The 26,887-nt window shown below is 44.1% G+C and overlaps 1 protein-coding gene and 1 long non-coding RNA gene across 3 annotated transcripts in view; one reads left to right on the top strand and one right to left on the bottom strand.

Annotated features, from left to right (window-relative positions):
• The window catches only part of LOC308700356, a 209,854-nt gene extending 183,598 nt beyond the window's left edge, over positions 1-26,256 (bottom strand). The window contains exon 1 of the long non-coding RNA XR_014031298.1: positions 26,215-26,256. This is a non-coding gene — a long non-coding RNA (uncharacterized lncRNA). The remainder of the gene's footprint in view (positions 1-26,214) is intronic.
• On the top strand, positions 1,684-9,939 carry LOC308690739 (extracellular superoxide dismutase [Cu-Zn]-like). Of its 2 annotated transcripts, none has more exons than XM_081365415.1 (2): positions 1,684-1,860; positions 9,156-9,939. In XM_081365415.1, the coding sequence occupies exon 2, from the start codon at positions 9,171-9,173 to the stop codon at positions 9,822-9,824; it is 654 nt and encodes a 217-aa protein (XP_081221541.1). In that variant the 5' UTR covers positions 1,684-1,860; positions 9,156-9,170; the 3' UTR covers positions 9,825-9,939. The 2 variants fall into 2 exon arrangements, with proteins under 2 accessions (XP_081221541.1, XP_081221540.1); XM_081365414.1 differs by having other exon boundaries at positions 1,689-1,865.
• Positions 26,257-26,887: the final 631 nt, after the last annotated feature.

Here is a 26,887-nt window from a genome sequence, read left to right as displayed (position 1 = left end):
TCTGTGGCTAAAACTCAGGTTATATGTTTTACTAAAAGGAAAAAAATACCAGAGGTTAAGTTAAAGTTATATAAGCAGGAATTGGAGCAAGTGCCAGTAGTCAAATATCTCGGTGTATGGATGGATTCCAGGATGACTTTTGCTATACATGCTAAAAATCTGATTAAGAAATGTAAAAAAGGAGTAAATATATTAAGATGTTTAACAGGGGTTGAATGGGGAGCTTGTAGATTATCGTTGAAAAGAATATATAATACTTTAATTAGATCAAGTTTAGATTATGGAAGTATAATTTACGGTTTTGCAAACGAGACTACACTCAAAAAGATTGAAGCAATACAAAATCAAGCCCTAAGAATATGTTGTGGTGCAGTCAGAACATCCCCCATAGCAGCTCTACAGGTAGAAGTTGGGGTTGCTCCGGTAAAACTTCGAAGACTTAAAATAAGACTGAATTATTGGGTTAATATAAAAGGTCATAAAACGAATCATCCAGTGAAGGGAGTACTAGAAGAATGCTGGGAACATGGGAATAAAAACATTAAAAGCTTGGGATGGAGTGTTCAAAGAGAAGTACAAGAAGCAGGTATTGAAGATTGTGATGTTAGCCCTACTGTGATATTATCCAGTATACCACCATGGATTTTTCCAATGCCAATAATTGACTTACAAATTCAAATGAAAATTAAGAATGAGAAAGACATCCTAAAGAATATTATAGCACAGCAGTATTTAGATCAGACTTACTCATCATGGGTGCAAATATTTACTGATGGGTCTAAGGATCCTATCTCTGGAAGAACAGCAGCTGCTGTATTTATTCCTAAGTTTCAAATTAGTATCAAGAAAAGAATAACTGATCATATCTCAGTATTTGCAGCAGAATTAGTTGCCATGATGGTTGCACTTCATTGGGTAGAAGATGTAAAACCGAGATTAGTAGCTATATGTTCTGATTCGTTTGCAGCAATCACAAGCCTCGTAAGTGGAAATAAAGTATCAAGGCAAGACATTATATATGAAATACTTGCAAGTTTGTTAAGAATAAGTAGTGTAAGCTTAATAGTGTTTGTGTGGGTTCCTGCTCATGTGGGATTGGAGGCCAATGAAGTGGTAGATAGACTAGCAAAGCAAGCAGTAAAACATAATGAGATAAATGTGCAAGTGACGTTAAGCAAAAATGACGTTAAAAGTAAAATAAAAGAATTCATAAACAATAAATGGCAAGAACTATGGAATAATGAGGTCAAGGGAAGACAGTTGTATAGTATTCAGAAGCAAGTAGGAAACGGAAGAAGTGTTTTTGGGAATAGGAAAGAGGATACGATTGTTTCTCGTATTAGAATAGGGCACACACGATTAAATCATTCCTTGTTTAAGATAGGAAAACATGATACGGGAAAATGTAATTATTGTGATCAGGCAGAAACAATAGAACATGTTTTAATAAAATGTTTAAAATATGTAAAAGAAAGGTTAGTACTTAAGAGGAAAGTAAGAAAATTGGGTGTGGTAGTATTCAGTATGGAAAGTCTATTGGGAAAGCAAGTAGAACAAGTAAAAATATATATTGAGATAATGAAGTATTTTAAAGCAATAGGAGTAGGTTGGAGAATTTGAAGTATTGAAGTTTTTTTTTTTTTTTTTGTTTGTTTGTTGTTATTAGTGCTTCACACTCCAGTCCAGTTGGTGGCGGTAATGCACCGGAAGTTGGTTTGTCAACCGCCATAAAACACCAAATGAAGAAGAAGAAGAAGATTCTCTCAACCCCAGGTCAGGACTGCACACGGATTAAGCGTTGTAGTATTTTTGTGACTGCAATATTCAGGCTCCACACGGATTGAGGACAACTTTTCAGCTGTACGGTAGTGCACCTTTGCTGTTTTAGGCTGGTTTTGTTTTTGTTTTCTCCATTCCATTTTCTCCATCAACTGACTTGATTTAGTACAACTAAAAAAAGTTTAAGCAAAAGTATAGATATTGTCTTTTATTTTACCTGTCCTTGTGAAAAATATCAGAATCAGAAAATCTTAACTTTATATTTAATATTAAATAACATGTAGGCTACAACAGATCAAATTAAGTGTACTTTAAAGCCCAACAAAAAGATTTTCAAAACATAATGTACTTTAAATTAAAACGTACTCGGTTACTAACGTAACCTCGGTTCTCTCTAGAAGAGGGAACGAGTACTGCGTTTTATCAAAGCGCTACGGGAAAAGTCTCTTTTCACGAAACACTGAAGCAAAAAATTATCCTTTAATTTTCATATATGTAAAACGCGTTGCGGCAGCAGCAGACAGCTATGGCGAGACGGCTTGCTCGCTCATTGGCTGCTCTGCGGCAACTGCTTAAGCCTATCGAGCGAGGCCTGGGATGACATCAGGCCAATGAGGGCGCTTCGCGCCCTCCTCGCCACTTCCCGCCGAAACGGGCGTGGCTTACCTCTATAAAAGGAGCTCGAGAAGGCTGACTCACTTGATTTTGATCGCCGAAGCGAACCAGAGTGAACCATACGCACGGCAGAGAACGCAGTACTCGTTCCCTCTTCTAGAGAGAACCGAGGTTACGTTAGTAACCGAGTACGTTCTCTTACGAGAGTCCTCTCGTACTGCGTTTTATCAAAACGCTACGGGAACCCCTTGCAAAACGCCGTGCGTGCTGGGATAAAAACACTGATCACCGGAAGCTTTTTCAGGCATACAGTGCATAATCACCAGATTGACTAACACAGAGTCAGGGAATAAGGGTGAGAGCCTTAAATCCCTAAATTTTAGCGTCGTAGAAAAAACATGTCCACAGACGCAAGTATAATCATCACATAGACAGGGTAGGGAACCTGAACTAATGTGGAAAATGTGGGTCTTACACAGTTCTGCCCAAGATAGTCGGTAGCGCATAGCGCATGAGTTTCAGCGGTCTGATTAGACGGCTGAACAGATTACACCGACAAAAGCTTAGCCTGCAAGGCGGGAACCTCTAGGTTATAAAACCTGATAAATGTAGACGGCGAGGCCCAACCTGCCGCCGTACATATATCCTGTAGGGAAATCCCGCTGGACCAAGCCCACGAAGAAGCAATGCTTCTCGTAGAGTGCGCTCTGACTCCCAAAGGGCATGGAATGCCCTTGGCAGTATAAGCCAGCGCTATGGCGTCAACTATCCATCTGGATAGACTTTGTTTCGAAACAGCCATTCCTTTGGAACGTCCGCTGAACGAGACAAAGAGCTGCTCTGTCTGTCTGAAGACAGCAGAGCGGGACATATAAGCTCTTAAAGCCCTAACAGGGCAAAGAAAACTCAAGTCCCCTTCCTCACTCGATGCCGGCAGGGCAGCCAGGGATATAACCTGAGCCCGAAAAGGCGTGTTGAGGGATTTCGGCACATAGCCATGCTTAGGTTTGAGTATGACTTTAGAGTCATTAGGACCAAACTCCAAGCACGCCGGGCTCACAGAGAGCGCGTGCAGGTCGCCTATGCGCTTCACTGAAGCGAGAGCCATCAAAAACACTGTTTTGAAAGACAAATGTTTGAGGCTAATAGACTGGATAGGCTCGAAAGGGGCACCTTTCATGGCCGCTAGGACCGTAGAAAGGTCCCACAAAGGAACTGAAGGAGGTCTGGGTGGATTCAGTCTCCTAGCTCCCCTGAGGAAGCGGATGACTAAATCATTCCTTCCCAGCGACTGACCCAGCGTTGAACCAAAGAACGCTGAAATAGCCGCCACATACACTTTGAGCGTGGAAGGGGATCTGCCCTTATCCAACAGCTCTTGTAGGAAGGAGAGAACCTCCGTTACCTCACATTCGAGGGGTGAAATGCTCCGAGCTGCACACCAGCCGGAGAAAACCGACCACTTCGAAGCATAAAGCCGCCGTGTCGACGGTGCTCTAGCCTGAGTGATGGTATTCACGACTCCCTCTGTGAGACCAACGGGTATCCGTTGAGCACCCACACATGAAGGGACCACAGTTCCGGGTGTGGGTGCCAAATCGAGCCCCCGGCCTGCGAGAGGAGATCTCTCCTCAACGGCAGCGGCCATGGAGCGATATCTGCCAACTGCATCAGAACTGGGAACCATGTTTGGTTCTCCCAGAACGGAGCTACAAGCAGGACTGGGCATTTCGTTTCCCTGACCCGTTCCAGCACCTGTGGCAGGAGGGAGACGGGGGGAAAAGCGTATAACGGGCAGCGCGGCCACCTCCGGGACAGCGCGCTGTCGGTCTTTGAAAAGAACGCGGGGCAGTGCGCGTTTTCGCGGGACGCGAAAAGGTCCACCTCCGCTCTGCCGAATCTCTCCCACAACAGCCGGACTGTTTGTGGGTGTAGAGACCATTCGCCCGGGGGAACATTGTTCCTGGACAGTCTGTCTGGGCCCACATTCTGAAGCCCAGGTACATGCACTGCTCTCAGCGAGCGTAAGTTGTGCTGAGCCCATAGTAGGAGGCGTTTCGCCAGCCTGTACAGGGATATGGATTTCAGACCGCCCTGGCGATTTATGTAGGACACCACAGCCATGTTGTCCGAACGGACTATGACGTGTTCGTCCTTGATGCGGGGACAAAAACGTGTCATCGCGTTGTGCACTGCCAGCATTTCTAGGCAGTTTATGTGTAGGAGCTTTTCTCGTTCCGACCACAGGCCGAAGAACGGTCTGCCCTCGAGCAGAGCTCCCCATCCCGAGGTGGATGCGTCTGTCGACACCATCCTCACTCTCGAGGAAGTCCCCAGGCTTACACCTGATTGGTACCAGTCGTCCGCCGTCCAAGGCGCCAGGGCTGAAACACAGCTCTGATCGACCTTGAGGCGTAATCGACCGGTCGCCCACGCTCTGCGCGGTACCCGCGTTTTCAACCAGAACTGCAGCGGGCGCATGCGGAGCAAGCCCAGCCGGAGAACTGACGATGCTGAAGCCATGAGACCCAGCATCTTTTGAAACTTCCTGAGCGGGTTGACAGCGCCGCGGCGGAAAGACCTCGCCGCGCGCTGAATGATCAACACGCGCTGTGGTGACAGCCGCGCTGTCATAGACTGTGAGTCCAGAACGACGCCCAGAAACAAAATCGTTTGACTGGGGTTCAATGAACTCTTTGTCCAGTTGACTGTGATACCAAGATTCTCGAGGTGATCGAGTAAAATGGTTCTGTGCTCCACGAGCTGTGATCGTGATTGAGCTAGGATCAACCAGTCGTCCAAATAGTTCAGCACTCGCATGCCTCTGAGTCTGAGAGGAGCGAGCGCTGCGTCCATGCATTTCGTAAATGTACGGGGTGCTAGGGACAAGCCGAATGGCAGGACTGTATACTGGTATGTCTGACCCTCGAAGGCGAATCTCAAGTATCGCCTGTGGTGTGACGCTATTTGTATTTGAAAATACGCGTCCTTCAGATCTATTGACATGAACCAGTCTTCTCGGCGAACATGCGCGAGAATTTTGCTGGTTGTGAGCATTTTGAAACTGCGTTTCACCAATACTCTGTTCAACCGTCTTAGATCCAGTATGGGTCTGATACCGCCGTCCTTTTTGGGGACTAGAAAGTATCTGCTGTATAGCCCCCCTTCGCTTAGAGCTGGGGGAACGTGCTCTATCGCCCCTTTGCTTATCAGTTTTGATATTTCGGCTCGAAGTAGGTGAGCTACTTCCAACGAGACCGTAGTTTCGACGCGCGCTATGAAGCGGGGAGGGCGTCGACAAAAATGTAGCGAGAAGCCTCTCTTTATAATGCCTAGCACCCAGTCCGAAACCCCTGGGAGCGCTGCCCATGCTTCTGCATGGCTGGCTAGGGGCTGGATACGGAGCGCACTCTGATCGCCGTGCGACAGAGGTGCTTCGGGGGATACAAACATAGGCGTTATGCCTGTGGCATTTGAGGCGGGGCGCGCGCTTAATACAGCGGGCGAGACGCTCGTCCTCGACCTTACTACAGTGCTTAGCTGAGTGAGGGAGGACTGAGAAAGTCTCATAGGACCCATGTGAGCGAGTAGATGTGGGCTGGGAGCGGGCACATTTACTGCTTTGGGCGCGGCGTCTGCCTGAGCAGAGCGCGCGCTCACAGTTCTCGTTTTTACAGAGAGCCTGTGATGTGTTAGACATAGTGTTCGTGGGCACTGGGAAGTGGGCACTCTCACTATGCTGGAAGCGCAACCGACCTGAGTCGATTTTATGTGCGCGGGCCCTACGTGTAGGGCTGTGCTTATGTGTAGTGATGGGCACTGAGGAGTGGGCATCGAGACTACATTTATAGCACCATCGGCCGTGGCCGGGACACCAGAAAATACACTCTTTTCGAGATTTATCTGGGTAGCCGTGAGAACGGCTTTTGTGTGCAGGCAAGCGGGCGGCAGTGCAGGCTTGCTCTCTGCAGAAAACACTGGAACAGTCGCAAACCTTGGGACTGAAACAGCGGGGCGCTTGGGTGGGAGGCCGGCCGCAACGGGACTCACACACCTGCGCTTTCCCAGGCTTGCTAGGACTTCTTCGGCACTTCCGGTTTTACCACAACCCTCGATCGCGGCCCGCGCGAAGAGGGGCGCCGGGCGCTGGACCGAGAGCGGGGCCTCGAGCTGCGCTGTTGTGGCTGCTGCGAAGAGGCGGCCGAAGGCGGGGGCTGAGGCTGAGAGCTCCGCGGGGTCCGTTTGTCACGAACCGCTGCAGAACCGGAGCGCTTCGGTAGGAAGTGCTTGAAGGCTTGAGACGCTTTCTGGGCCTCGGTAAATCTCTCCACGAACTCGGAGAGAGAAGAACCAAAAAGGCCGGTGGAAGACAGCGGGGCATCGAGAAACGCAGTGCGCTCGGAATCGGCCATCTCCGTGAGCGTCAGCCATAAGTGCCTCTCAGCGACAGTGGCGGAAGCCATACACCGTCCCATGGCTTGTGCGGCGGCTTTAGTAGCTCGGAGCGTGAGATCTGAAGCGCTCCTTAAATCCGCGATGCAGATAGCGTCAGGTCCCATCTCGTCCAGCTTACGGAGGAGATCACCCTGGTAAATCTGCAGCGTAGCCATGGTGTGTAGCGATGACGCGGCCTGCCCAGCGGCGGAGAAGATTCGCGCGAGCAGCGTCGTCGTCATGCGGCAGGCTCTGGAAGGCAACACCGGTTTAGTCCGCCGTCCAGCAGAGGGCGGGCAAAGGTGGGTCGCTATCGCCTGTTCCACCGGCGGAAGAGAGAGGTAGCCTCGGTCACTGGCATTATCCAGAGAGGAAAATGCGGGTGACACAGATGAGCGCGTCCGCGTAGAGTAGGGCGCGTTCCAAGCCTTCGCAACTTCTTCGTGTAACTCAGGAAGAAAAGGAGCGGGCTTAGATTCCGGAGAAGTGCGCTCACCAGGGAGGAAACTACCATCCAGCCGGGTTCGAGAGGGGGGCTCCGGTGCAGACCACTCGAGGCCGAGGCTCGCCGCGGCCAGTGCGAGTACCCGCATGAGCTCCGTCTCAATGTTGGCTCTCGTTGAGGGCTTGCGGGCAGGAGGCGCGAGATCCTCAAAGCTCGCCCAATCCTCGCTGCCTGAAGCTAGCAGAGAGCAGGAATCCTTCTCCCCCGACGCTGCCTCTGAACCGACTTCCTCTGATGAAGCGGCGGCAGACTGCGGGCGCTGAGCATCAGGAAGTGATTCGAGAGAGGCCGGTGAAGCTGGCGGGCGAACCGGCGAGCTTGGTCGGGCTGGAGCGGGTTCCGGGACCCGCTGCGAGCGGCGCTTTTTACGGCGCGGCATCGCGGCGGTGAATGCAGGCTTGGAAAAGGATGCCAGGCGAGTCCTCAGAGTCACCATCGGCAAAAGCTCGCAGTGAGGGCATCCGCCGTCAGCGAGCGCGAGCGCTGCATGGTCCTCACCCAGGCAGGAAACACAGATGACGTGCTTGTCTCCCTCGGTGAGTGGGGCTCGGCACGAGCCGCAGGAAGGCATCTTGAAAAAGACGCAGCTCTTTTAGGGGTGAGTGTTGCGAAGAACACACACACACACACACACACAGAAAAGCAATAATATGAAAAGGATATAGGCGTCGGAAAGCGCAGCAGGTACGGCTGTAGAAGGCGGCGTTGGCCAGCGGCTTCAAGGGCTCGTCCCGCTGATGTGCTTGCTTCAACGACGCTGCTTCCGTGATCCAGCGATGCGTGCGCTTCGCTGAAGAGATTAAAATCAAGTGAGTCAGCCTTCTCGAGCTCCTTTTATAGAGGTAAGCCACGCCCGTTTCGGCGGGAAGTGGCGAGGAGGGCGCGAAGCGCCCTCATTGGCCTGATGTCATCCCAGGCCTCGCTCGATAGGCTTAAGCAGTTGCCGCAGAGCAGCCAATGAGCGAGCAAGCCGTCTCGCCATAGCTGTCTGCTGCTGCCGCAACGCGTTTTACATATATGAAAATTAAAGGATAATTTTTTGCTTCAGTGTTTCGTGAAAAGAGACTTTTCCCGTAGCGTTTTGATAAAACGCAGTACGAGAGGACTCTCGTAAGAGAACTTTTAGTTTGGCATTACTTTTTTTTTTTAAAGTGTACATGTACTTTATGTCACTCATGCCAGCAGAAGCCCTATCATGGCCACCAGAGGGCACTTCTCCCTAGACCTTTTCCATTTCCATGAACCTTTGCCTGGACTCATTTTAGTGTGATTACATCCACCTGTATGTCATTGGTTTGTATCATAGGAACTTTGGCTGGCAGGTGTGACGCTTATGAAAGTGTGCGTGTACACTTAAGTGGCTTTTTATAATTCATCAGTGCTATTATCTGCAAGTTGTTATTATTATTATTATTATTGTTATTATTATTATTGTTGTTATTATTATTGTTATTATTATTGTTATCATTATACTTTCAAGATACTACAGGTACACATCCAATACCAATAAGCTAATTTTTTATTTTATTATTTTCACAAGGGTACATAGCAATTCAAAAATTATAGAGTTTTCTAGACCGCAACATGGTGTCGGCCCACGTCTGGTACACATGGATTACACACGGCCCAGATGTGGGCCAGATCTGGTTGCTGTCTGGGTTCTTTTATGGTTTTCCGTTGCAAACTAATCTGGTTGTGCTATTTTTACCTAATGCAACTTCCATTCTCAAAGCTCCCTGCAACAAAGCTTTGACCTTTTATCAAAAATATTACGTTCTTAAACCAAATGGCATGATTTCACTGAATCCACTTTTCATTGTAGGCTTTAAAGATCAACATGGAGAAAATCATCCTAATGTTCCCTCTGATATTGCTGGTGCTGCATATACAAGGAGGAGAGTTCCACAAGGAGGAGTGTTTGCCTGCCGAAGCTCCACAGCCGGAAGTCGTGGAATTCGACAACACCATCTATGCCACTTGTGAAGTAACTCCCAGCCCCAATTTGCCACGTAACCAGCCAAAGATCTTTGGGCAAATCCTCTTCAAGCAGGTCTTCCCCAATGGAGATTTAGAAGTGAAAATCAACCTCCGTGGTTTGCCTGCCATCGATCGTCAAGAGTGTGCCATGCACATCCATCAGTATGGAGACCTCAGTCAAGGCTGCATCACTGTTGGTCCTCATTATAATCCAAACACCGTTGACCACCCTCATCATCCTGGAGACCTGGGCAACTTTGCTTCCGAGAAAGGAGTTATAAGGCAGTTCCTGACGCTTCCAGACGCCAAGCTCTTTGGGCCTTATTCCATTCTGGGACGTGCGGTGGCGGTTCATGAGAAGGAGGATGATCTGGGAATGGGTTCAGATGAGGAGAGTAAACTCAGTGGGAATGCTGGACCGATAATTGCTCTCGGTGTGATTGGTATTACTACTCCAAGTCTGTGGCAGAAGACTGAAGTGCCCCCCAAGAAACCATGTGGAGGAAGGCACTGAGAGTCAAAGATGAGGGAGTCGGATATGGTGGAAGGGCAGATTCAAATGGGATAATCATGATTTTCCTTGTGTATTCTTTGTATGTGTCCTACATTAAAGTATATTTCAGAACCTGAACATTCCCATGTTTTTTTTCTTGGTCTTTTCAGAGGCTTTTTGGCCAAAGCTTCCAATAGTAAATGCTCTCTTAAAAAAAATGTAGGGTGAATGCAGGCAAAGTGGGCCGTTTAGTTTGATTTACTGTGCTCAATGGGTTAACACTTTCAGAGCATGACAATGGCCTTTAATTAAAGCTACACTATTTCTTTAAATGATACAATGGTTTAGGTTGATGCAATATGACACTGGAGGGTGTGGCTAGATCTCAAGGGAGGACACCTTTATTGTTCAAGGTAGACATAACCTCTGACATAAGATTTTATTTTTGAAATTATAAGGTTTCTCGCTAAATGTCAACAAATGGGTATATTATTCTGACAGTTTGTTACTACAGTTAACCGGGAATCAAAATGCAAAAAAATGTCTTGGTTTTCTTGTAAGGTGTTTAAAGCTAGAATATGTATGATTTTTGTAATAAAATAACCAAAAATCACTTGCAAAGAGTGATATATTTCCTGCAGTTGTGTACTTCCAGTATCCCAAAAGTTCCCAAAGATTTTTAATTTCAGAGAAATTCCCATTTTAAATTAAAGCTGCAAGCAGCATTTATCGGGGTTCAAGCATTTAAGGACTTATTGGTTTTATTTAAGTTTTATTTGGCAACCATTTAACCACTGACGTCATACATGGAAAAGACCATTTCCAGCCAATTTAACATAGGAACTATATGGTTTTCAAAGCTTTTTTAACAGTTATAGCGCCACCTATGATCCGATCTCCATAAAATTGTGCATGCTTGTTTACAATGTTATTTCACATATGCTCACCAATTTTCATTAAGTTCTGAGTTTTTGTTTAGGATTTATAGGCTTTCAAGTGAATTTTGCCACGCCCATTTTCTAAATGACCGTGTTATAGCCGTCCAAATGCAAAAGTTTTAGCACTTCGTGCTTTAACCCCTAATAATGGCTCGTCCATGTTCACTTGTCGCCTGTCAATGACATAATATCCGCGTTATCCCTGGTTTCCGCTCGTACTGCCATAGTAACCATGGCGACAACTGCGTTACGTCTAGCGGCACGCTCATGGAGTTGTTTCATTCAAACATTATGGACCATGGCAAGCAGACTTTGGGACAAAAGGAGAACTAAAACGAGGATCAATATCGGCGTGGTGTTTTCAAGATGCCGCAAACTTTGACTTGACAGAGACGTCTTGCATGTACTTTATTAGACAGTTGAGCAAATGTTCAAAACCCGCATGGTGTTATCTGTTCTGACACACATTGTTAAAGCACACTTTTACACTGAATGTTTGCTGCTTCAATCCAGATGAGTACGTTGTTAGGCTATTGACTGTATGTAGGGTGACCACCCGTCCCGCATTGCGTTGTACTGCACAGCATTTTCACCCCTTGTCCCGCACGTCGCATATTGAGAAAATGTCCCGCATTTTCATCAGTCTGTCGGTTTTTAATAATCATATTAAGAAAACGTGCATGCTTTCTTTTGCCTTTTTAAGAAAGCATTTTCTTTATTATTTTTGCGGCTTAGTTTTTCACCTATATTTAACAGCGCTTCCTCAGAAGTAGGCTACAAATACAACCGCCTTCTTTTGAATCCTATCCAATGGTTGAAAGTAAAGGAGTAAACACGGTCACTAGTACGTTTTGACGGCTGTCAATCAAAATGTGGAGCGGTGATTCGTTCAATGTGTTCCCTGTCAGAAAACAAATGTATAATTCGGTCAATTAAAATAAAAATTTAACAGAATTTATCAACTTGTTGCCAGCTGTCGTTGTTTTGATTCACATCCTTTCTAAAAAATATGAAAGTTTTTGGTTTATAAGACATGTCAATGATCTAATTTCATGTTTTATATTTTATTAGTTCATTATTTATTTTATTGGATTTTAATTGGACTTGGTCAGAACTGTTTCAAAAATAGTTATCTGCATGATGCTGCTGCCTTTGGGCTCAGTGATGTTGAATTTAAATGACATGTCAAATTAAGACATGTAATGTTACATTGTGATATAATGGTGTTTTCTGGAAGGGACTAAAGAACAAAGCATTTTTATCAGCTGAAAGGCAGAATACAAATGTTTTTTTTATTAAGTTAGATAAGCATTAAATAACAGTTTCAGGTTATGTTTTAGTGTTGGTAACATGTCCAGCATTGTCCCACACAAACGTATAATCGTCCCACATTTGGTTTGTTTGATGGTGGTCCCCTACTGTATAGGGTAAATTTAGTATAGGGTGAACTTTTTGAATCTTACTCCTGACAAATAACCCAAATTACAAAAAAAAAGACTAAAACTAACACTAAAACTAATAAAAACTAAACTAAAACTAAGCATTTTCAAAAAATAAAAAATAAACTAGCAAACCCACTTTAAAAACTAATTAAAACTAAACTGAATTTGAAAACAAAAAGTCAAAACGAAATAAAAATAAAAACTAATGAAAAATGCAAAACTATAATAACCCTGGGATGTAGTGCTAACTAACCGTGTTAAGAGTTTTGGAAAATTGTTAAAAGTATTGAAAAATCTGTCATAGCAATCGTAAAAAAAAACTATAGCAGTACTTCTTTTAATAAACACAAAACACTGGAGAACACATTGTGCAATTCAAGACAAAGAACTGAATAAACTGAGTGCTATATATAAACAGGCAAACAAAGGGAGCTAAATGAAACACAGGTGAACTTAATTAGTGACTAACAGACTATCATGGTTAACTTGTAGCTCAACATGAGTTCCTATAAGAGCAGCCAAAAGGAACATTCTCTCAACCCCAGGTCAGGACTGCACACGGATTAAGTGTTGTAGTATTTTTGTGACTGCAATATTCAGGCTCCACACGGATTGAGGACAACTTTTCAGCTGTACGGTAGTTAGTGATGGCCAAATGAAGCGTTTCGAAGCATTATTGCTTTCTGATACAATTGTGTCGAAAATGGTTCATTACTCGAAGCTTCATTCAGATAGAAATTGCAGCACCATCTCCTGGTGAAGTAAATGTAATGCAACAAAGCTGACAACCATAACTTCCCGTTTATTACGTGTTTATCGAGGTGATCAAAGCTGAAACAGTGTTTGCTGTGAAACTCATTTATGTAGGTGAATTTTACAGATACTAATGAATTTCATGTGTTCACCTTGATAATAAAAGATTAAGCAGGATGTGTCTGTGTAATTATTTCTTTAGACAAGGACAGAAGATAAAAAGTTTGAAACCATCACAGAAATTCTAATGGTTTATATTAAAATAGTAACTATTGGCTTTTTACCATTTAAACCACTACATAATTCTTTTTTGTAGTGTGTTCGGGACATATTCCATTAGGATTTAATGCCCCCACCAATACAACCCAACACATAGAGACGCACAGAGACCACTACAATTCCCATTACAACCAATAAATTCCCATGAAAAACATTAAATCCAATAGAATTTCTGTAATGGTTTCTATAGTTTTTTTTTTTTTACCTTCACTTTTATAAGAAATACAGCCGCCAGGTTTCAAACCTGCCAACACTGGATTGGGCTGTCAAAGCAGCCATGTGGTTCACTACAGGAGTGAAGCAGTGTGTTTGCTTCAGACGTCATTTTCACGTGACTAGTGACGTAATGATACAAGCTCCGAAGCAGTGGTTCATTGCAAGGACCGTTCGAGTTTGAAGCAAGCTTCGGAGCGTCGGTGTCAGACGTAACATCACTAACGGTAGTGCACCTTTGTTGTTTTAGGCTGGTTTTGTTTTTGTTTTCTCCATTCCATTTTCTCCATCAACTGACTTGATTTAGTACAACTAAAAAAGTTTAAGCAAAAGTATAGATATTGTCTTTTATTTTACCTGTCCTTGTGAAAAATATCAGAATCAGGAAATCTTAACTTTATATTTAATTGAATAACATGAAGGCTACAACAGATCAAATTAAGTGTACTTTAAAGCACAACAAAAAGATTGTCAAAACATAATGTTCTTTAAAGTAAAACTCTTAGTTTGGCATTATTTTCTTTTTTTTTAAGAGTACATGTACTTAATGTCACTCCTGCCAGCAGAAGCCCTATCATGGCCACCAGAGGGCACTTCTCCCTAGACCTTTTCCATTTCCATGAACCTTTGCCTGGACTCATTTTAGTGTGATTACATCCACCTGTATGTCATTGGTTTGTATTATAGGAACTTTGGCTGGCAGGTGTGATGCTTATGAAAGTGTGTGTGTGTGTGTACACTTAAGTGGCTTTTTATAATTCATCCGTGTTATTATCTGCAAGTTTTATTTATTTTTATTTATTATTATTATTATTATTATTATTATTAGTGTAATTTCAAGATACTACAGGTACACATCCAATACCAATAAGCTAACTTTTTATTTTATTATTTTCACAAGGCTACATAGCAATTCAAAAATTATAGTTTTCTAGACAGCAACATGGTGTCGGCCCACATCTGGTACACCTGGATTACACACGGCCCAGATGTGGGCCGGGTCTGGTTGCTGTCTGGGTTCTTGTATGTTTTTTTCATTGCAAACTAATCTGGTTGTGCTATTTTTACATAATGCAACTTCCATTCTCAAAGCTCCCTGCAACAAAGCTTTGACCTTTTATCAAAAATATTACTTTCTTAAACCAATGGCATGATTTCACTGAATCCACTTTTCATTGTAGGCTTTAAAGATCAACATGGAGAAAATCATCCTAATATTCCCTCTGATATTGCTGGTGCTGCATATACAAGGAGGAGAGTTCCACAAGGAGGAGTGTTTGCCTGCCGAAGCTCCACAGCCGGAAGTCGTGGAGTTCGACAACACCATCTATGCCACTTGTGAAGTAACTCCCAGCCCCAATTTGCCACGTAACCAGCCAAAGATCTTTGGGCAAATCCTCTTCAAGCAGGTCTTCCCCAATGGAGATTTAGAAGTGAAAATCAACCTCCGTGGTTTGCCTGCCATCGATCGTCAAGAGCGTGCCATGCACATCCATCAGTATGGAGACCTCAGTCAAGGCAGCATCACTGTTGGTCCTCATTATAATCCAAACGGCGTTGACCACCCTCATCATCCTGGAGACCTGGGCAACTTTGTTTCCGAGAAAGGAGTTACAAGGCAGTTCCTGACGCTTCCAGACGCCAAGCTCTTTGGGCCTTATTCCATTCTGGGACGTGCGGTGGCGGTTCATGAGAAGGAGGATGATCTGGGAATGGGTTCAGATGAGGAGAGTAAACTCAGTGGGAATGCTGGACCGATAATTGCTCTCGGTGTGATTGGTATTACTACTCCAAGTCTGTGGCAGAAGACTGAAGTGCCCCCCAAGAAACCATGTGGAGGAAGGCACTGAGAGTCAAAGATGAGGGAGTCGGATATGGTGGAAGGGCAGATTCAAATGGGATAATCATGATTTTCCTTGTGTATTCTTTGTGTCCTACATTAAAGTATATTTCAGAACCTGAACATTCCCATGTTTTTTTTTCTTGGTCTTTTCAGAGGCTTTTTGGCCAAAGCTTCTGTGATACACACAAAGTATGTACACAATTGTGTTTTCTTTTCCCTTTTCTGAACATGTATATGCATAAAATGATTGCATTATTTTCTTATATTGTGTTAAAATACTAATTAACCAATGTATATTTACATTTATATGGAGAGAAATGAAGGACTCTTATTTTGACATTCTGGCTGGAGAGTCGCGAACGGAGCAGTGAATTGCGCATGCTTCCTCATATCTGCAGAGGAGCTGTATCAGAGCAGACGCGACTCTCTTGTCTCTTTCTTTGAATCCTGTTTTGCAGGTAAAAATATTGATATACAAAAGAGAAACTCTTGAAATATACCACAACAATTGCACTACTACCATGTTTGGTAAACAAATGGAGAATGTAAAATGTTAAATGTGCTTATATGATGACGTTTTGTTCGCCTTGATGTATGCTCTCTATAACGTGAAGAAAATAAGTTTAGTTATGCTCCAGTGGTCATTATAATTGAACTAGTATTGTATTAATAGTTGTTTGATCATAAAAAGTTTGTTTGCTTGTGTTAATCAGTGAATAGGTCGAGTTAAGTGTATTTTTGAAGCTCACTCTGTGATCACATTTGCCGCGCATGCCAGTCACGTGACCAGGCACTGAGGGAAGCATGGAAAATTACTGAATCTCTCTATATTCATTATAATCTATTCCTGTGGAGGTAAAAGTGAATTTTGTTTCACAGCTGTTTTGAATAGCAAGTGCCTTTTGGAAAGCAGTCTTTCCCAGTATATATATGAAGTAAATTCATATATAATATCATTGTGTTAATGAATATTTCTATTACTGTTTATAAAATATAATACATATATAAGTTAAATGTTAACTAAAGATGGTAAAGTGAAGAAATGAGACTTCTGATTCTGAAAGTGATTTATTTCTATGTTGGTGACAAAAGTGATGTGATGAGACAGGCAAAAGAATGTTAATTAATGCTTTAAAAGCAACTGTTGTGCTAAAATTGACTTATTGTGTATAAAATAAATATATCTGCAGAGGAGCTGTATCAGAGCAGACGCGACTCTCTTGTCTCTTTCTTTGAATCCTGTTTTGCAGATATCACAGTAATCTGTCAGCTGGGTCTCCTGAGCCGGGGCCTGCAACAGATTCTTGGGGGCTCGTCCGGGATCCACTCCAGGTGACGCTAGGAGGCGGATCCAGAGATTCCAGGACCGTGGGACCAGGTGGCACTGGGGCTAGAGGCCGGTGGCTGCTGCACCAACGGTGACGACGAGGCGCACACAGAGGGCTGAACACACGCTGTCTTCATCCTGAGGTTAAGACAGTTCCGGGAAGGACAACAGAGAACGACGCCATGGCAGATCGTACAAGGAAACGTTTGGTGTGGGACATCAGAAAAGACCTGATCACACTGCCTGCTGATGAACTGTTTCGCATCACCAAGGTCATCGGGCCTGTACGAGGTAAAGACCCATTTGAACTTGACCTGGAAGACAGTGAGGGTTGTTTCGAGTACATCGATGCCTTCATGTCAAGTGACTCTTTGCTCGAGACTGAGGACCAAGGTATGAGTGAACTGTTGTCATTGCAAGAGACTGTAAAATCAGCCAAACAGATTTGCACTGTTGTATGTACATCTGATGTTGATACAGACACTCACCTTACACATGTGTTACATTCACCCACTACTGATAACACTTATCTAACATCACATGTTGCACCTGACCCTGGGAGTGTTAGGGGGGCCGTACCTGAAACAGACAAAGACATGCGTAGAATGCTTACAGAGTACGAAGAAATTGGCAGAAAAATTCGCCAATACATGACACCTACTCAGAACACTAACTTAACTCACGCTGTAGCACAGGGAGGTGCCACTGCAGCACACATGTACCAGACTGAGCAGCCCAAAAATGTAGCTCATGACTTGGCGTTCCCTATGGGGGGGTTTAAGTATATCCAGCCCCGTGAGTTTAAGATACATGGAGGCCAGATTGGAGATAACTCATCAGACATCACGTTCAACAATGTCTGCAGGCAAATAGACAGTGGCCTAAAAGAGAACTTCAGCGATGCCGACGTTGTTAGAGGGGTGCTGCGAATTATCAAGCCAGGTATCTTTAAAGATATGCTGATGAACAAAGACGACATGACTGTAGCGGAGCTAAAGGGGTTCTTACAATCACATTTGGGGGATCGAAATAGCACAGAACTGTTCCAGGAACTGATGTGCACCAAGCAGAGTGAACACGAAACCCCTCAGCAGTTCCTCTACCGAGTCATGGGGTTAAAACAAAAAATACTCTATGCGGCAAAACAAGCTGATTCAGACAGAAAGTATAGTGCAGCTACTGTACAGGATGTGTTCTTGCACACTGTTTACCAAGGTCTAAGCCACCGGTGTAAAGATATTCGCAGCGAGCTGAAACCCTTGCTAGCCGATTGTGATGTAACTGATGATGCTATCCTCAGGCACGTCATGAAAATTACAAGTGACGAGAATGAGAGGCTGCGCCGACTGGGCCCACCAACCAGGACGAAGCCATCTATAGCTAATAGTGCCCAAGTTAGTGACGAAACTGGCGGAGATGTGAAAGCTGCAAAAGGGTTTGCTGCACAAAAAGGGCAGGACGATCAGATTAAGCTTCTTACTGCCAGGATTGATGCTCTAACTAGCATGGTAGAGGCTCTACAACACTCCATGCCAGTACGAACTGAGGGTGGCTGTCAATGCTCCTCCAGCCAACCATCCTCCCGCCGGGTGAGCCGCTGGCGTTGCTGTCCACGGTGTGCGGACGAAGGGCGACAGGACTGTACACACTGTTTCATCTGTGGTGAGGAGGGACACCAGGCAGTGGGGTGCCTACGACGACCTCAGCGACAGGGAAACGGGAGCCGGCCACTGCAAAGGGGCAACCAGTGACCACACAGCAAATGCCCCAACCAGACGTTTCTCCCCCGAAGCCTAAAAAGAGAGAAGTGCTAGGACAAGAAAACAAGCACCAGAGACAAACAAACAAATCTATAAATGAAGTGAGGTCCAGGAGTCAAGGAGCGGGTGTTCTGGGCCCCTGTAAGACCAGAAACGACAACATAATCAAACTAATCGGAAGCAAGGCACTGACCCAGTGCAACTTGAATGGCTTGACAGTGAGGGCATTACTCGACACAGGTGCCCAAGTCAGCATGGTGGACCGTGAGTGGAAAGAGAAATATCTGCCAGGTGTTGAGGTGAGGCCGCTTCGGGAACTTCTTGGGTGTCAAGATGATCTGAAAGTCTATGCTGTAAATGGAGACCTTATCCCATTTGATGGCTGGGCAGTCATCACCGTCAACCTGCTAGGAAATGAGGACCCAAGTCTATCCATTAATGTCCCATTCCTGGTGAGTAAGATGCCAATTGAGAGACCACTACTGGGTTTCAACTTAGTAGAAGAACTGATTCAGGGGCAGTCTGAGCAGTTGATGCCAACACTTACCTCACTACTGGCAGGAGCCATTGATATCCCTCACGAAAAGGCGCAAACTTTAGTCAATGTCATCCAAGCTGCTGAAGAAGATAACGGAGACTGACATTTAAAGATTGGTCCAAGAGGAGTAGTTATCCGGGCAGGACAAGTGACTTGGGTGAAGTGCAGAATCCCTTTGAAGATGGCACAGTCTGACATGGTGGCTTTGTTTGAGCCTCATGAAAAGAGTGATCACTTAAGATCCTTGGACATTGGGGAGGGGCTCTTAGAAATAAAACCCCAAAGTGACCCTTGTGTTTCCATACCCATTGGAAATAACACAGTGAGTGATGTGACCCTGCCACGGGGTACAGTGGTTGGAACATTACAGCGGATTAAGAGGATATTAGCGGAGCCTGGAAAAACAAGTGAGCCAAGGCAGACAATGATCCAAGCTGCAACCACTCTAGAGGATGAAGTGAGAACATCATTGTGGCATCCACCCGTCAACCTGGACCACCTTGAAGAGGGCCAACGAGAGGTTGTTCAAAGAATGTTGTATGAGGAGTCAAGTGCCTTCAGCAGAGATGACAATGACATTGGTTGCATACCCAGCTTGCAGATGCCAATCACACTTAGAGACGACATCCCGGTTCAGAGGGCGTACTCATCAGTGCCAAAACTCTTGTTTAACGAGGTGAAGAGCTACATACAGGATCTTCTAGCGAAGGGATGGATCGTCAAATCAAAGTCACCATATGCCGCTCCAGTAGTCTGTGTCCGCAAGAAGGATGGTAAACTGAGGCTCTGTGTTGATTACCGTCTCCTGAACAGGAAAACCATCCCTGACCGTCACCCATTGCCTAGGATACAGGATCTGATCGACACCCTTGGGGGATACTCCTGGTTCAGCATTCTCGACCAAGGCAAAGCGTACCACCAGGGGTACATCGCAGAGGGATCCAGACACATGACAGCATTCATCACACCCTGGGGGCTGTATGAGTGGGTCCGGATTCCCTTTGGGTTGTCCAATGCGCCTGCTGCCTTCCAACGCAGTATGGAAGAAATGCTTGACTCTCTCAGGGATGAGTGTTGCATCCCGTATCTAGATGATGTCTTGTGTTATGCAAAGTCCTTTGAGGAGCATGTGGAGAGTATCCGTAGAGTGTTGAGGGCCCTCCAGTACCACGGTGTGAAGCTGAAACCTGAAAAGTGTGAAATGTTCCGAAGTGAAGTCAGATATGTTGGGCGGCTAGTGTCAGCAGAAGGAGTGCGGATAGATCCTAAGGATCTGGAGGCTGTCTGAACTTTAACCACCAGGACTCCTGAGACAGTGGGGGATGTGAGGAGATTACTTGGGTTCCTCAGCTACTACCGTGCCTTCATTCAAGACTTTTCCAGGACAGCCAAACCCTTGTATGAATTACTGCAGGCGAAGCCTGGAACAATACTGGATACTCACAGTAAGAAGAAAGCGAAAGGCCCACAAGTTCCCTCCAGAACTCCAGTAGAATGGACCAGGGACCACCAACAGATCCTGGAGGAACTAATTGGTATGTTAGCAAGCCCACCTATACTGGCATATCCGGACTTCAACTTACCCTTCACGCTGCACACTGATGCATCCGAAAGGGGTCTAGGGGCCATCCTCTACCAGCGTCAAGACGGAAGGTTGAGAGTTATAGGATATGGATCCAGAACATTGACAACAACAGAGAGGAACTACAGATTACACAGTGGTAAACTTGAGTTCCTGGCGTTGAAGTGGGCGGTGTGTGAGAAGTTCCGGGACTACCTGTTCTACGCCCCACACTTCACAGTGTACACCGACAACAATCCCCTGACATACGTGATGAGTACGGCAAAGCTCAACGCAGTAGGACATCGGTGGGTCGGGGAGCTGTCTGATTTCCGGTTCGATGTCAAGTATCGGCCAGGGAAGATCAACATCGACGCAGACACCTTGTCTCGTCTCCCTCTGGACATTGAAGTATACACATCAGAGTGCACGGAAGGGCTACCCGCGGGGGCAATACAAGCAGCATGGGAGGGCAGTCATGTGTCGAAGATGAAGGACGTGGCCTGGGTTGCTGCCCTGTATATGTCCACGGGGGAGGATGAACCACGTCAAACCACCACCTGGTTGCCCACAATAGGACAGGATGAGCTAATTCAAGCCCAGAAAGAGGATTCTGTAATCTCTCAAGTGAGACAATGGAAGGAGGAGGGTGTCACCCTCACAGACGAAATGAGAGGAGTTTTGACAGGAACCAACAGAAAGCTGATGTATGAGTGGAATAAGCTACAGCTTGAGGGAGGACTCCTATATCGAAGAACGAGGGAGAGAAAACAGCTTGTCTTACCGAGCAAGTACAAAAAGCTGGCACTTGAACACCTCCATGACAAGATGGGACACGTGGGTACAGAGCGAGTACTGAGCCTGGTGAGGGAACGGTTCTACTGGCCATACATGAAAGCTGAAGTGGAAGAATATGTGACCAGGAAGTGCCCATGTATAAAACAGAAGAAACCGACTGTACATGTTCGAGCGCCCATGGGTTGCATCACAACACACTCACCTATGGAGCTGGTCTGCATTGACTACCTGCACCTGGAACCGAGCCGTGGAGGATATGAATATATCCTGGTCGTCATGGACCATTTCACGAGGTTCGCCCAAGCTTACCCAACCAAGAACAAGTCAGGGCGGACTGCAGCTGAACGCTTGTTCCAAGATTACATTCCACGCTTTGGATACCCGGCCAAGTTGCATCACGACCAGGGCCGTGAGTTTGAGAATGAGCTTTTTCGCACTCTCCAACAGTTCGCTGGAATCGGCCACTCTCGGACGTCGCCATACCATCCCCAAGGAAACCCAGTCGAGAGGTTCAACCGGACCCTACTACAGATGTTGAGGACACTGGCAGACAAAGAGAAAGACAAGTGGAAAGAGCACTTACCTCAAATCGTGCATGCCTACAACTGTACACGGCACGAGTCCACTGGATATTCTCCCTTTTACCTTTTGTACGGACGGCATCCTCACCTTCCAGTAGACCTGATCTTCGGCCTGGTGGAGCCAATGGATGGAGTCACTCCAAAAGGATATGCAAATCAGTGGGCGGCACGGATGGCTGAGGCATACAAGGTTGCTGAAGGAAACAGTCGCCAAGCAAGTGCGAGAGGGAAGGCTCAATATGACCGAAAGGCCAAGGGAGTGGTACTGAAAGTAGGAGACCGAGTGCTTGTCAGAAACCTTGGAGAACGAGGAGGTCCAGGGAAGTTACGATCCTACTGGGAAAAGATGATCTACATAGTGAAGGGGCAGGTGTCTGATAACCCAGTTTATGTAGTCTCCCCTGAAAATGGGGATACGAAGAAAACTAGGACACTGCACCGGAATCTACTACTACTGGTGAATGACTTACCTGTGGAGGCTCCCGCGACCGCATTCCAATCGACAAAACCTGAAAGACAGAAAAAGACAAGAGGTCAGTCACCCAACAGAGAAAGCAACAGAGACCAAGACAGTGACGTGGCAGACTCAGATGAGGAAAGTAGTGGAGGAGGATACTGGCTGAGAAACCCAGTTGGCTGGACAGAACCAATGAATAGCCACCCACCTGAGCAAGCATCTGTAAGAGAAGAGTTCAATCAAACACAAAGAAGGGAAGTATCAAGAATACTGGAAAGGTCACCAGAAAGAGAAGTGAATACTTACCTGGTACCACCTGTGGAGGATCATGTGGACGAGGAGAGGGAAACAGCTGTTTGTGTTGAGCCAGAGGGAGTAGCAAGAGAGGCTGAAAGTCCAAGTGTGGGGGATGAAACTGCAGTTAGAAGGTCTACAAGAGAGAAAAGGCCACGACAGATCTACACTTATGACACTTTAGGTCAGCCTGTGCTACAGCCATACCCAACACTCAATGCAGTGACAGCATATCCGATCACACATGTACCTGTCTGGGGTATAAATAGTTACCTGCCACAAGTTAGTTATACCAATCCATACACTCCCCACACATACATGCCTTACAATTTTACTGTGCCTGTGTGTTGATTGCACATATAGGAGGTAAGAGGTAGACCACTGGAGCTTTTCTTGTTTTGTCAGGGAGAGTGTGATACACACAAAGTATGTACACAATTGTGTTTTCTTTTCCCTTTTCTGAACATGTATATGCATAAAATGATTGCATTATTTTCTTATATTGTGTTAAAATACTAATTAACCAATGTATATTTACATTTATATGGAGAGAAATGAAGGACTCTTATTTTGACATTCTGGCTGGAGAGTCGCGAACGGAGCAGTGAATTGCGCATGCTTCCTCATATCTGCAGAGGAGCTGTATCAGAGCAGACGCGACTCTCTTGTCTCTTTCTTTGAATCCTGTTTTGCAGGTAAAAATATTGATATACAAAAGAGAAACTCTTGAAATATACCACAACAATTGCACTACTACCATGTTTGGTAAACAAATGGAGAATGTAAAATGTTAAATGTGCTTATATGATGACGTTTTGTTCGCCTTGATGTATGCTCTCTATAACGTGAAGAAAATAAGTTTAGTTATGCTCCAGTGGTCATTATAATTGAACTAGTATTGTATTAATAGTTGTTTGATCATAAAAAGTTTGTTTGCTTGTGTTAATCAGTGAATAGGTCGAGTTAAGTGTATTTTTGAAGCTCACTCTGTGATCACATTTGCCGCGCATGCCAGTCACGTGACCAGGCACTGAGGGAAGCATGGAAAATTACTGAATCTCTCTATATTCATTATAATCTATTCCTGTGGAGGTAAAAGTGAATTTTGTTTCACAGCTGTTTTGAATAGCAAGTGCCTTTTGGAAAGCAGTCTTTCCCAGTATATATATGAAGTAAATTCATATATAATATCATTGTGTTAATGAATATTTCTATTACTGTTTATAAAATATAATACATATATAAGTTAAATGTTAACTAAAGATGGTAAAGTGAAGAAATGAGACTTCTGATTCTGAAAGTGATTTATTTCTATGTTGGTGACAAAAGTGATGTGATGAGACAGGCAAAAGAATGTTAATTAATGCTTTAAAAGCAACTGTTGTGCTAAAATTGACTTATTGTGTATAAAATAAATATATCTGCAGAGGAGCTGTATCAGAGCAGACGCGACTCTCTTGTCTCTTTCTTTGAATCCTGTTTTGCAGATATCACAGTAATCTGTCAGCTGGGTCTCCTGAGCCGGGGCCTGCAACACTTCCAATAGTAAATGCACTCTTAAAAATAAATGTAGGGTGACTGCAGGCAAAGTGGGCCGTTTAGTTTGATTTACTGTGCTCAATGGGTTAACACTTTCTGAGCATGACAATGGTCTTTAATAAAAGATACACTGGCTGCGTCCGAAACCGCATACTCAATGAGTAGGTACTTATTTTCAATGAGTACTTACTTAACGAGCACTAAAAGAGTAGGTACTTTATAGCCAGATCTCGTTGAGTATGAATGCGAACCGGACATCTGCCATGTTGACGTTATCATGTGACCTACGACGCATTATCACACGCGCAACAACTTAAAAGATTTGAACGATACGTTTAATTCATCTATCTGTAAATATTGATATTGATTAAACTTGCTCATTTTGAAGAAACTGCTGCCCATTTATTTTGTGTATACATTTAGGGTTGATTAAAGTTCTTATATTTAACCCTACTAATGTGACCCACCGTTTTATCCTTACAATATTTATTTTTATTACGAAATCCCAAAATGGTCATCTCTTGAATGTTGTTAATTTCTTTTATATCCAAACATTTATCCACAAGCAAAAGTGGCTAACTGCTTTGTTTTCCTCTTTTTCTTGTTAACTCTCGTTTCATCCCTCAGGCCTATTTTTTTTTTAAAAAGCATTTTTAAATGTATTATAATGAATTATTTAAGAAAAAATATATTAAAATATTCAACCTTGTACTAGGTTATTTTTTCCTGTGTAAAAAATCTCTTATGTATGCAAACCCATGATATATATATATATACACATAACATCAGTAACTCAACAGCCCTACCTAGAACGGGTTTCCTCAGCGTTTGTAATGTCTGCACAAAGGGCAGCTGTGCAAAGATTTGCCTTTGGAGAAAACTGTTGATTTTATACTCAAAAAAATTTAAGTATCATTAATATTAAAAAAATAATATTACCCCAGAATGAATTGCATTGATATCCCACCCCAAAACATGCAATAATAACAACGATAAATGCTGACCAATACTTAATTATATTACTTTTTACTGAAAATAGTAGTAAAAAGTATATAGTGAACATATCTACATTTGCATTCAAACAATTAAATAAAGCATTAATTAAATAATTATATTTTATTTACTGACAACAATGAGAAATATTAATAAATTAGTAAAAGAATGAATGAAAGTCACCATCACAATAAACAAATGCATATACAAGTCAACACATGAAACAAAGCTTTATTCAAACTACAATCATGTATGTAGGCTGAAGGCACTGAGGTTGTTGCGTGTTGTGTTGTGCTTCACAATCTGAGGCAATAAGGGCAGGTGGAGTGATGCAGGGTCTCGTAAGGGCAGGTGGAGTGATGGAGGGACTCATCCATGGCACCATCTCCAGGATTCAGCTCTGGTCTCCTCATCCTCAGTGCTCAAACCAGCCTGCTGACATTTCAGATTCTACAAAATGCACAAACATAACACAAAAGCAGTCATTTTAACCACACAATGTCATTTGATTTCAGTATTATTTAGAAGACAAAACCACTTTTTTTCACAAACGCCGCCATCATCTTCCCTTGCAGGTCCTGCTCCACCACAAAAGCTGTGCAGCTAATGCACAGAAATCAAGAATCAGAAAAGTGCTGTAATAGCTCTGTTTGAAATTACAATAATTAGTTATTGTTATTCATTTCTGTGGTATACTCACTCAAAGCCTTTGATGGCAGCATTCAGCTTCATGAGCCACTCTCCACCGGATAAAAACACATCTGTTCATCTGACCCTGTAACATCCAGACAAGATTCACATTACTGCTGTTCTGCAATACTTACCGAAGATTTTACTGTCAGAAGTAAATAGACATTTAAAATAAGCGTCTTTAGGATGTATATGGTTTATGTAAATCCACTTTAGAGACGTAACTTACGTGTCCTTACTGGAGCTCCCCTGTTAGCTAACGTTATACATAATAAAACGTGTTTTTACAGCAAAATCACAAGTATACTACTCTGTGTAACGTCTTTACACCTTCAACAATTCAACAGCTTACTCTACAGTAGTTCAACACATGCAATTTTAACACAAGGAACCGTGTTTACTCACATTTGAAAGCACCCGCGTCGCTGATCTCTGCGATGTTTGATAATGACGTATCCTCTCGCGTGACCTCCTGAGATAGAAAAGTATTCATCTTCGAGGTCTTCAAAATCTGGGTTGAAGCAGTAAGCCAGCCGGGAACTTCTCGCCTACTCTTTTATGAGTACTGAGGTTTCGGACATACTACTCCGTTCACGTACTGTTTTCCCCTACTATATAGTAGGAAAGTAGGAATATTCGGACGCACTATAAGTATATGTACGCCCGAATCTCGCGATAATTAGTACGTCACTCTGGTAATTCTCGCCTACTCTTTTATGGATACTAAGGATTCGGACATACTTATTCGCTCGCCTACTGCTTTTTCCATACTATATTCACCTTATTCCGGAAGTAGCACTGGGTGGCGCCATCCGCGTAATCTCACTTCCTGGTTTAGCTACTTAGTGCTTTGTTTGCCCTGGTCCAATCTGTTATCTGTCTTGATATAAGTAGATAGACAATAATATTATAGCCAAATGCGTTGGCCTATGGTTATTAACAACTGCTGCAACGTACTAAAGTACATTTCACTTGAAGCTTTTGAAACAATGCCACAATCAAATTATTTAATAGCTGTCTTTCTAATAGCTATTACTTAGTTATGAAGATGTGCACAAACACTACTACATGTAAAGTT

The sequence above is a fragment of the Scardinius erythrophthalmus genome (assembly GCF_964197995.2).
Source record: "Scardinius erythrophthalmus genome assembly, chromosome: 1".
Classification (NCBI taxonomy): domain Eukaryota; kingdom Metazoa; phylum Chordata; class Actinopteri; order Cypriniformes; family Leuciscidae; genus Scardinius; species Scardinius erythrophthalmus.
Note: the sequence above shows the minus strand (reverse complement) of the source record. Positions and strands in the feature narration are given on the sequence as shown.